This window comes from Carassius gibelio, chromosome A9 (genome assembly GCF_023724105.1).
Source record: "Carassius gibelio isolate Cgi1373 ecotype wild population from Czech Republic chromosome A9, carGib1.2-hapl.c, whole genome shotgun sequence".
In the NCBI taxonomy this organism is placed as follows: domain Eukaryota; kingdom Metazoa; phylum Chordata; class Actinopteri; order Cypriniformes; family Cyprinidae; genus Carassius; species Carassius gibelio.
The window spans coordinates 30,085,010-30,097,642 of record NC_068379.1 but is presented as its reverse complement, the minus strand read 5'-3'; the positions used below and the strand labels follow the sequence as shown (position 1 = coordinate 30,097,642).

Genomic DNA, 12,633 nt, shown 5'->3' with positions numbered 1-12,633 from the left:
GCATGAAGATGCTAAATGAATCTAAATGTGGTGCGCATCCTCACCTGGTCTGCCATTGCCAGTGCTGTGCGTTGTGTCACTCTGGCACACAGGACAGCACTCTCCTTCTGGAATTATTACCTTCGCACAGTTAGAGACTTCATCACATTGCACCTCATCGCACAAGATGGCTCCGCTGTCACAAACACAGATCCTGCATGGTTCAGGTTTCCAGATGTCTCTGTTTGTGTACACCTGTCCGTTCTCTGTACAGCTCAACTCATCCTCTATGGGCAAAAATGGTAAATACTATATAAATATTGTGTACACACACACATTTTTATTAAAAACTCATTGTTAATTAAAACCTGTCATATATAGTTGTATTTGATTTATTTTAACATGTATTATTATAGGTATTTTTCTGAACACATCAAACAAAGACAGTAATTTTGTATCTAAAGTTATATCAAATTTCTGGTCCCCATTGACTTCAGTGATGGGCCTTTTTTCTCCCATATAACAGAAGTTAATGGGTGTCAGCAAGTATTTGGTTACCCAGAGTCTTCAAAATATTTTCTTTAATGTTAAACAGAAGAACAAAACTTAAAGTGGTGGTTGATTATGATTTCACTTTTTTAACTTTAGTTAGTGTGCAATTTTCCTTTTAGAACATAAATAACACCTGGTTACGAAGCACAATGTTCAATACAAAGGGAGATTTTGTTTCAATTAAAAAAACAAGCTGTTTAAGCACTAAAAAGGCAGGGGGGGGGGGTGACATCACTAACCCCCCATGTTTCCATAACCCCTGCACCTTGGAATATGCAATAACCTGTAATGATAAGGGGGCATTAAGTTTCTGGACAGCATGCACTAGGCGGTAAAAAAAATAAAATAATAATAATTCATAACACACTGATCCAGCTAACAAACACCACGGCTGTTTCCTCCAGCAAAAATGTTGCCTTTCACACATATTAAAACTATCATGTTGCTATTTTCATTTGAAAATCAAATTTTCAATATAAACCTATTACAGTGCATTCAACATTAGCTACCTTACATGTGCAAATGATTGAAGACAGTGACAGACGGTAGGACTACTTGAACACAAAAAGAGGTTTGTATACTTGAGCTAATGAAAAAGTTTGTACTAGAAATGCAAACAGTAAAATTGTGTTTATGTGTGTGCGTGTGTGTGTGATCAAGAAGTATTGTATTTGGCTTATTCAGTACTCAAATGTTATACCCATCTTACTTATGGAAATATTAATGAATTAGTGGAATACTGCAATAGTTTTAGTATACCACCCTAACCTATTAGTCAAACATTATTTATTTTATTTTATTTATTTATTCATTATTTATTATTATACCCTCATTGGAGGCTGAGTCCCGCAAAATGAAAATCATAAAATCGCCCCTGCTTGCAACTAGTCCAAGGCCAGATAGGTTAGTAAAGGCTGAGAATTACTGGAAAAGGTGATCCCTTGCCTTTTGGAAAGCCTCTGGTGGGAAGACATGAGCTAATGCTCTCCAGGACGTCTGATTCATGGGCTACTTATTGCTTCCAACAGACCTCTACTGCACTGTGCAATTTAGCCAATCATTAAAATAAAGTTTAGAAGAAACTATTTCTTAATTCAACATTTTCAAGCTATCGAACTACAAGAACTTTACAGAATAATGAACAGCTCTGTCGCAAATGTTCAAATGTTCACGTTCGGCAGTACGGGTTGCTGTAGTAATCTACCAGAACACCAGGAGGCACCCTTGAGCTTTATCCGGCTGCCACAGTGAAACCTTCCGGGGTTTGTTCTCACCTGAAATCTCCAGCCTGAAAAGGATGTTTTTGCTCCCCACTAGGCTATTTGAAAAATATTTAATAGGTTGTAATACTGGCGACCAAGCAAGCAAAGAGCAACTGAGCAGGTAAAGAAGCAGACAAGAACTTTGGCCTCTCATATCTGTTTTGCTCTATGCTCATAAGAAATGTTCCTCCCATATTGATTCTGGAATGCAGATCAAACGTGGCCACACATTATAGCTAACGGGGAGATACGACCATTCAGAGTGTTCAAGCTTATGAATAAATATAGCAAGGGGTGGTGAATACTTAGGGTGTTTTGATTGTAAATTGTTGATAGCTTTTTGGCCTGAGGAAATGAATGTGTCAGGGAAGGATGTGAAAGACAAGTTAGATCTTTTCCTGAACACACCAGCCAACATGCTAGTATATAGCCTATGCAGCTTTACACCGGTTTTCCAGTATTGCTGATATTTAACAGCCTACATTGCACTCTTTCTTATTTTTTTTATTATTTTTATTTATCTATTTATTCATTTTTTTTTTTTGCACAAGCAAGAAACATGATTTCTGGAAGTTGTACAAATGTTTTCTCTGGAGGTTTGTTCTGATTGGCGTTTCTCTAGTAATAATTAGCTACTCAATGCATTGAACATGGGAGGGGAATTTATTTTGCAGTCATATTCAAGTTTAAATGGAACATGCATGTGGAAACTTCCATGCTTTGGCCTTTTTTATTTATTAATTATTTTTTGCCAAGCTGGCCAGTTTTTATATTATATATCATATTCAAAGATGCCTAAAAGCAATTGTATACTCTTTTTCATGCTGTTGGCATAAACTGTTACAGTAGCATATGTTTGCAATATTATTTGACTTCTTTTTAAGGAGAGAAAAGTTTCATATTCCACAGTCCATGGTATTCACTGCAATTTACAGAAAACAAATTAAACTACAACACGTGCAAAAACAGATGTAATCCAGATAGAATTCACATGTAGGATAATGGGAGGGAAAATAGCGCTCACAAGCCACCCATGAAAACCTTACCATTAAAGGTGAAGAGAATGCTCACTCTTTCCCTCAGTTAATTAATTCATTGCAGACTCTGTGCTTTCTACGGCAATGGTTAAACTCCCTTAGTGATGAGGATACCAAAAGCATGGTCCTTTGTGGACTCCTGACGGACATTTTCCACCAGTCTTCTAGTCTGGCCTGACCTGACCACACTGAACATGCTCAGCATTACTCCGTGTCAACTAATGTCTGTGGTTCCCTGCCAAACCCTCAGACTTCTGTCGGCACGGTCTAGGATAACAATGGGCAGCTTCTTCTTTACAATTTACATCTCCAGCAAGATGCTGCATTATCGGAGATTAACTGTAATATAAATCACATGTAATTTTCTTTGCTTGATGTGGAAATATCATAACGTGCTGTGTTCAGGAACTTCGTTGTTGGAACGAGGCTGTATGGGTTAGAAAATGACCTTATGGAAACAGTGACTCATCTGAGTCTGTCTTTCCAGCACCAAGGATATGGGTTTGTGTGTGATTGAGTAGTCTGTAAATGTACGGTTTTCATCTGAACGTCAAACAATGTGATCTTCTCTTTTGATTATATCCTGATTTTGAGAACTTTATTACTGAATGCTGATGTCCAGGAATCACACATTTATAGGAAATTTTTAAGCATCGGTTTTTACAGTTAAATAAGATAAGCTGCATTCAAACTCCAGGGAAACTTTAAAAGAGGCTACAGTCTTGCTTTTTAAAAGCCAAAGACATAAATAAATTGTGTCTCACAGACCTCGGACCTCTATCGTAATTAATGATAGAGTTCTCCACAGTTCACTCCTTCTTTTTGAAGAAGAATCTGTGTGAAAATGAGATGTCTACATTGTAATTCAGACTATCACTCCAGAATGATAGACCTCAATGTCCTTGCGGCTTCAAAAAGGATCTTCAAATGAAGAGTCACATTGATTTCAGTCTAGGAAGAACATCCTAGTTTGTACAAGGAAAATGTTTTCCTCTGGTTTGGACATATCCATATTTTTTTTTTTTTTTTTTTTTTGCTTGCTTTCGATGATGTGCAGTGAGATACTTGGCCCAGAAAGGGTTTTTTTTTTTTTTTTTTTTTTTTTGTTGCCTGCTTAATTAGGCTTGATAAACCCCATTTCAAATAAGATGTATTTATTTTTTAGTAACTGCCTTTTCCAATGCTTAAAGCTATAAAACCATTTTAAAATTCAGTAAGTTTTCTTAGATGAACTATAAAAAGACGTTTCGTCGGCATCTCTAATGTGCACATTATCGACAAGTCTTGTAAACCTCTTTTTCAAACAAATCTTTCACCGCATGAGATATCATCATGAAAGTTATGGTGATTTAATACACTTGGCTAGAAAGAGAGCATGTGTTTTTAGTATATGGGATCCTGTGGTAGCTACAAATCTTTGATGCATAAAAGAAATGAATGAAAGATTTTATAAAACTGGTGTATTTTGTTATTTAGATGAAAACTTCAAAGGCATGCTTAATGCGTGTTTTTTTTCCCCCCAGTTTAAACTTTAAATGTTATTTTTTTTATAATTCTGTTTATCATGCTTGTGGCCTAGACAGCTGTCTATCCATAACAAAGGGGTGTTCCAGGATTCATTAGCTTGCTTTTTAATATTTACACAACTTGAACTCCTGCACTTTTATACAAACGTAATATACGTCCAGACGTGGAAGGGTTGCTTTTCTTTGTGTGAGTGTCAGGCAAGATGTTTAATATATGCAGGCCATTACCAGTCATATTCTTGGCTATAAAATCAACAAAAATCTCATCACCTGACATAAGTCTACCCATTGCTTTCCTGACCTCCTTTCATGGATATTCAGGAGGGAAACATCTTGGGATAAAACGTAATTGAAATTTCAATTTGTAATAAAAAGTAAATGATTGTAATTCTTAGGAGATAACATAACTATATATATACTCCACTCCACTTTCCAGGGACTGGAAACATCCCTCCCTTATGTTTCTTTTTCTAGCATGTTTCCTCCTCGTTGCATGTTTGGATATTGTGAGAGCTTGCAGAGCTTCCACAGCTGGTCTGTCATGATTCTAGGTTATGTTACATTGTTTTGGATGGAGAGCCTTGAGGCATAAACATTTACTCCAAGTGACCCCAACACTGTGGTACATCATTCTCTTGCCTTTTTCTCTTCTTCTATCTTTCATTAAGTTACAGCGTCAATCATCAGCTTCAGCATTTGTCATTAGCAGCAACTGTAAATAGACTGGAATGCATTTTTTCAATAGGATTTTATTTTTAAAATGTCTCTTTTAGTATAAAATCAAGGACCAAAAAATAACTTGTTACAGATTTAATGAATAAATCCACATATACTTGTTTTAGATTATTTCAATCAGTTGTAATGGACTTGATCTTATTCTTTTGAAAGAAAGACTTAAGTCGACTCCCCTAGAAAACATCCTTTTTGTTCCAAGATTTATTTTATTTATTTATTTTTTTAGTTTCTAGAGTCGTATGTCTTCTTAAAGCATGACATTTAGCATGGTTGAACTTAAAGGTCAGTTCTTCCAAAGGTGATAAATCTCCCTGACTGGTTGGTTTTCTAATCTAGAACTTTAACATATGTACTTGAAAATGTATCCCAAACTCATCCTGCATGTGCAATAATATCAAACAAGTAATAGTGAGATATAGGTCCTGACCAGTTTTCTGACGTACTCCAATATGAATATTGACTTTATTTCTCTGGTTTAACAATTGAAAAAAAACAAACAAACAAAGAGAGGGACTAAGTGAATCTTTCCAAACTCAAAAGATCAAATAATAAACAATCATCACTGATTAGATGAGAAATATATGAGAGAGAATCAATAATTTTATCTCTTTTGCATGATTCGGGGCCAGTCCCAGGGTTATATAGTTCTTCTCTTTAGAGGTTTGGAATGCCTGATTAGTCATCAGCAGCTGTTTTGACTGCAGTCTGAAAACCATGGAACAAAATAATACAAAAGTTCATTTTGAGTTTCTATATATTTTACAATTCCGAGATTAGATCTCACAATTCTGGTCATTCTCTCTTTTCCTCTCGGCTCAGAATAATGAGTTTACAATCCCACACTACTGGCTAGTTTCCACAAAATTTTAATTAAACTGAGTAAATCAAAATTTGCATTTGCAAGAAAAAAAAAAGTCAGAATCATGAGTTAAAATAGGTAAATGTTATGAAAAATGTTCTATGAATAGCAGTTTATTTTATGCTTTAACTGTATAGGGCTATTATGTTGACCTATTGTTTCAATCACATTTATGCTTTAAAAGTAGGGTAATCATATCGGGTTTCATCCATAGTCTGTCTGTTTAAACATCTGTGTTTAGCTTTAAATGGCGTCTTTGATGACAATATTCAAAAAAAAAAAAAAAAATGTAAATGCATTCCGATTCTGACATCCAAAGGCACAATTTTTTTTTATTTTATTTCGTGGATTTAACCTGTTTCCCTCCACTTGTTACCAGTGTTTTTCTGCCACCACATAACAGTGACACCTACTCCAAATTGATTTATTTGTAAAAATAATAAGTCTTCTTATTTGCTTGCTAAAATAAAAGTCAGTAAGGAGCGGTATATTTGCTCTAAACATTATAAGACAGCAGGGAATAATATCACTGCTCAGACCTAGACATTACACCGCGTTTTCTCCAGAGGAAATGCCAGTGTGAGAGAACTGACTTACAAGGTGGAAAAATGTCTCTCTCGTGAATGTGTTTTTTAAACTTTAATCTTCTGCCAGAGTGGAGTTCTGTGCTTGGATCAGGATCTCTATTTCAGTTTGATTTATAAAATGTTTCAACAATATTGTTCTATTGATTAAATAAAGTGTATTGCTGGTTTATCTCAAGAATACTAAAGGATGTCATACATGAACATTTTTTTTCATGTCAGTTTAATGCAAAATGTTTAGACATATCTTGAACCTAAAGATATCATGAGCCATTAATTTGGCCTAATATTTATAATAAGTATATACATGCTAAAAATGACTTAGCAAGTAATAGAGCAAGTACTGTACCAAAGTCCATAACAGTAATTTGGGACATTAGTCCTTGATATTTATAATGAGAACTATCCTAATTCAAACTCCAGTTATTATCTTGTAACCAATGGATATTCCTAACAAATAAAGAGTAAATATGTAATTTTCTAACAGATCTCTGGCATTTATAAACTGAAATGTGACTGCCGCATGGCATCTCAGGATCCCAGTGTCTTTCTCACACTCTATTATAATCATGACTCAATAAACTGTGCAGATGTTTCCATATAAACTTGGCTTACTGAGGTGTCCTTGTTATGAATGCATGAAGTGCAGGATAGTTGCTTGTGCTGAAAAGAACAGTGTGTTCTCATGTTGAGAGTTCTCAGTTGTATCAAGTCGCAGTTTTAAACAGTAACTGAAGCTGAAAACACTTGCTGTAATGAGTGTATTAGTGTAAATGGAGTCAGGTAGGGATCTCTCACAAAAATAAATACAACTATTTCCTAAAAAATAAAAAAATAAATAAAAAAACTTAGACCACAAGTAGGTTTGTATACATTTAAACTCAGTTTGAATTGAAAACGTACTTCTTTGCTTAACCCTCAATCCTTTGTCTAGCCTGTGTGACATCTGTTTCATTTCCGGCACACTGTAGATATAATAGGGTTGTGTTCTATTAGTCACTTGCAAAAGTTAAAAGGAATGTTAAATATTTATATTAAATAGTTTGCATTGATCTTTTGGACTGAATCCAAAACCCGTATCATTTCATCTTATCATTTTGTTGAAGTCTACAAGTCACTGCATTCTCATTACAGAGTTTGGTTTCTTGAGAAAAGTAACTATCCTGCCTGGTTGCTGGACACAGAATAGCTCAAATAGACCAGAAAACCACATATTTCTCATGAAATCCAAAACTGCTCATGATGTATTTTCAAGCTGGTCAGTCACAGAGGACTTTATGTACAAATGTATTAAGCATCAGTATTAACAACACCATTATGATACTGTTATATCTGAAGTATAGAACATGAGCTTGTCAATGATATGCCTGTATGTTATAGTTATTCAGATGAGAAATCAAGGTTTGTTAGTATATATATATATATATGAACCTATATATGTGTTTTTGATATGTAGATTACATTTATATATTTATATAATGATGTTCTCTACATTAGGTTATATATATATATACATACAAATATACATACACATACGTTGTTATTGATTTATTAGTTATTATTATTATTATTATCATCATTACATTTTGCAAGCAAGATCATTTTAATTTTTTTGTAATATTACGTCCTGTAAATGTAGCTACAAAATTATAATTGATAAATTGATTCCTATCTCTTTGGGATGGGTTTTGTAATAGTACATCCATTAAGTCAACTTTCCCCTGTATGAGGATACAGGCTAACACGTATCATTCTCAGGGTATAATACAGTGCCTTGGCGCTCTACTCTGATGCTTTCTGAACAGTAATCTATTTCGTTTACAAGATATAGTGATGTACAACACATTTACATAACACAATCTTAGACCAACCCTTCACATAATGTACATTTAACCTCATTGTCTGTGCTTTAGTTTTTTTGGCTTGGTTTATTTGTACTATGTTTTTCTGTATGACTTGTCGGTAGAGTTGTCGGTAATACTTTACAATAAGGTTCCATTAGTTAATGTTAGTTCATGCATTAACTAACATGGACAAACTATGAACAATACATGTATTACAGTATTTATTAATATTTATTCATGTTAATTCAGTTGTTCATTGTTAGTTCATGTTAATTCACAATGCATTATATGTTAACAAGCACATCTTTTGATTTTAATAATGCATTAGTAAATGATAAAATTAACAATAACTAAGATAATTTATGCTGTAGAAGTATTGTTCATGCTTATTTCATGTTAACTTCAGTAGTTAACTAATGTTAACTATTGAACCTTATTTTAAAGTGTTACCATTTTCTCTTGTTCTACAAGCAAAAAAGAAAAAAAAAAAGGTTTGTAAATATTGGTGGAAACCCAGACTGCAACATAGTGTTAGCCCAGATCCTGCCCAAATCTGGCCCGTGTGAAATCCATGCAGGCCAGATGTGGGCCGAATTTGGGCCAATACTGGTTGTTGTCTGGGAAAATGGGTTACCTTTTTCCAGATATCTGTTTCTGACTTTTGTTTGGGAGGCAATTGACAGATGAGCTAATAAAAAAAAAAAAAAGGCTGGGTATGTGGTTTGGTAAAAAAAAAAATATATATATATTTACTCATTCCCATTTACTCCCAAAAAAGGTACATTTTTTGGAGAATATTCTGGCCATAGAGAAAGTGAATGAGAAGTGGGAAAACTCTGACATCATAAAAGTAGTCAGTATGACAACATGACTTCTAAAGTCATGTAAAATGTAAATTATTCCAATAGAATAGTTGCAATGTCTAATTTGTAACAAATGATTCTTTTGAGCTCTTTATTCACAAAACTGATATTTTGATTCTGTTCACAAAACCCGTCTGAATGATTTGTTGACAACTTGTGCATAATTCAGAATTTCTTCTTTTGTGTTCCACAGAAACAAGAAAGTAATAAATGTTTGGAACAAGAGTGTGAGTAAATGATGACCCAATGTTTAATTTTTGGAGGTATTGACACTGCTCTAAATGGGCCAATCCATGCAAAACGAAGCTTCTTTAATCCATCAAGACATTCTCTGGGGACCAGTGTAGCACCAACAGACAAACAGATAGGACTGAAATTGTATATGTGCCAAATCCAGATGATCTCCAGACAAATAGGAACAGCTGTGTAAAACTAAAAAGCTTGTGGGGATCTCAAGGGGAATTCTCGTCATTTTCTCCACGGCCAACCTCTGCATTCTCAACACGTCATGTTTGGCGTATCTTACACCCTCCTTACTTCCTGATCCTGTAAGACTGCCAAAAGAATATTTGAATGTTTTCACTACATCTGCTTTACATGAGGGTGAAAGCTTGCTTTTAGTGGAGCTTTTTAAGTTTGCACATGACAAACAATATAATAGAAGATAAATAGATAGATAAATGATAAAATGTCTACGATGCACTTACTCTCATTTTCCAAACACAATTGTCTTCCAGCCGTTGCTGTTCAGACACAGTGTTCTTTACATCAGCTACATGACTTCCTCCACAACCACGTTTTAGCCAACATTTGTTTTAATATTTTACAAATACTGCCAAAGCAACCAGTTTAACATCTGGAAGTGATCCCCGGGCTTGCATTTGCTGACTGCCATAATTTACTTTATAAGTAGTTCCCATGGAGCGGGCTCGAGAGCACACTCAACATTAAGAAGACATCTTCTCAATTGTTTATTCCATAGTCAAAGATTCTATGGACTGTACAGTAAAGGTTATAGAGTTAAAGGTTGGTGTCATAGGAAGAATAGGATTCTCTCTCTCCTTGTCCTCCTTTCTCGTTTTCTCTTTCTCTCCCTCTTTCAAGGCCAAAGAGGCATGTAATCGAGTCATAGCTCAAAAATGCAGCACATGTTTTCCATCAGCACATAAGCTGTGGACTTGGTCAAATGCACATATTTGGATATTTAGCTGTAAAGTCAAAAAACCCTATTTGCTGTAATATACATTACGTGGCAACAACAACAAAAAACAACTTTTCATTTAAAAAAAAGAAGAGTACAGAGGCTACACAACCTTGTAATAAAAATGTAATTAAAGGTATAATGCTTGAAAGACAATCTTCTGTTTGGGTCAGAAAAAAATTCACGTTACTGTGAGAAGTAATTTGTGTCGATTTGTTTAACCTAGTTTACGTAAAATGACACATTATCCAAAAGTCTAAGTGTGTTTAAACTGTTCCATGTGATGACGCCCAGTAGAACAGATTTGTCACATGGTGCTAACAAAGAACAGAACAACTTCACTTGGACTTCAGTTATATTTTTCTGCAAAACATGCATTAATTATACTTACAATGTATTGATTAACATATTAATGAGATTAGTTATGACTTGTTTATAGGGCCTATTAAAATGCAAGCATGCAGTTTTCCAGGCTATTTATGGTAATGAGATAAAACCACCAAAAATACCTAATTTAAGAGAAATACCAAAAGAGAATAAAGTTATAAAATAATTTACCTGAAGAACACCAGCAAACATTATTATTTCTTAGCCCAAGAATAGACTGATGTGAAAAATAAAATCTCTTTTTACAATGAAGAAATATTATAATTTGTGTTTTTGCTGTATTGTGAAGAAAGATACTACAATAGTTTTTTTTTTTTTTTTGATGTAATGATCATTTACCACAAGGTGGCACACTGTCTGTAAAACCCTAACAGTAGGCTTTGTATCTAAGCGGCACATCTAAAACATTTTGTTCAGATATGCATATATTGAAATCTTCTAAACATTCAAGATCAACAGAACCTAAGAAAAACCCTCCTCAGGATTTTTTGTCTGGTGACATCATTTAGGGAAAAATGTACGTCACCTGTTTAAAACGACTGAGGTAATAAAACTCAGGTGTTTTCTCGGCTGGGTGTTTTTTCTTTCTTTCCCCCCCCCCCCCCCCTTTCCCTGCATGTTCAGAGTCAGTGCCTCCCTCTAAATATCCTCACACATCTGCTCTGCGTTAAGTTGCAAGATGTGTTCCTTTAGAGTCATGTGAGTGTAGTGCTAGAGTTGACATTGATTCAGCAGATGTGAGAGGAGGATAATGATGTGGGTAGACAATAAATCTAATGCTGCATGTTGAAGAGTTGAGAGTAAGAGTTGAAGAGTTAAGAGTAAAAAATGCCCTTTGCCCATCCTCATATGTCACAAACCTTCAAGTGACATTCATGGTACAGCATGCTTATCACATGGCATAACTAGTGATACTTGCTAGACAATAGAACAGCCAAATCTTCAACTTATGGCATAACTAGAGATGATTTCTGGTCAAAAGTATAACCAAATTTAATGCAGATGTGTGCAACATCCTTTAAATATGAAAGACCAATTAAACTCCAATTTTTAAACAATTAACTTTACATTTAAGCAACTTTCTATTCAAGACTTTCAAGTCATCTTTAGATATATATGTATATACCTAAGTAAATATTTTTGTTTAAAAAAAATAAATTACTATCCAATAATAATCATAAAATCAAAAAAGCCTCAGCTTTGGAATCAGCATTAGCTTCATGAATAAACAGCAACTTACCACTGTCGTCTTGGCATTTCACAAATTGTAAAAAAGCCACAGATAAAGCCAGAAACAGGACAGTCCTATAAGGATGAAAAATCATCATGCCCATATCAAAGACATGAGCTGTTGTTGTGTGCAAAGTAACCGGGAAGAGGAAGGAAAAAAGAGTCCAGGTTATTGCTTCACCATGAAGACAGACTGAGGTTTTTCCTGCTCAGAGCAGCAATCAGACCCAGCCCCACTCTTTGCTGCCTCTTTTTTAACAGCCTCAAGTAAAAAGAATGCTGCCAACCCTAATTTTCCTCCCCCTTTTGTCAGTGCTCTCTCATAAGCATCCACTTTGGCTCTTTTGAATTACACTGCATGTTCTTCGTGACTATTCTTTAAAGATAGTTTGTTTTTTGGTAATATTGTATATTATAATAGTAATTATTTTTTATTATTATTTTTTTGTTTTGTTTAACATTCACCGATACAATCTGGCTAGCTTGCTTGGTATAGTTGCTAGGAAGCCCAGTAAAATGTTTTTATGGCAGTCTTAACTGCATTGACTTTATAGCTTTTGCTCATAGGCTCCTT

The 12,633-nt window shown here is 34.6% G+C and overlaps 1 protein-coding gene across 2 annotated transcripts in view; it reads right to left on the bottom strand.

The window, feature by feature from the left end:
• LOC128020139 (collagen alpha-2(V) chain) overlaps positions 1–12,368 on the bottom strand; it is a 28,524-nt gene extending 16,156 nt beyond the window's left edge. The window contains exons 1-2 of one of the 2 annotated variants that reach the window (XM_052606784.1): positions 12,070–12,368; positions 45–266 (exon numbers count right to left, since the gene is read on the bottom strand). In XM_052606784.1, the coding sequence (XP_052462744.1) occupies positions 45–266; positions 12,070–12,163 (316 nt within the window). In that variant the 5' untranslated portion in view covers positions 12,164–12,368. The remainder of the gene's footprint in view (positions 1–44; positions 267–12,069) is intronic. The other variant, XM_052606785.1, reaches the window with a different exon arrangement.
• Positions 12,369–12,633: the final 265 nt, after the last annotated feature.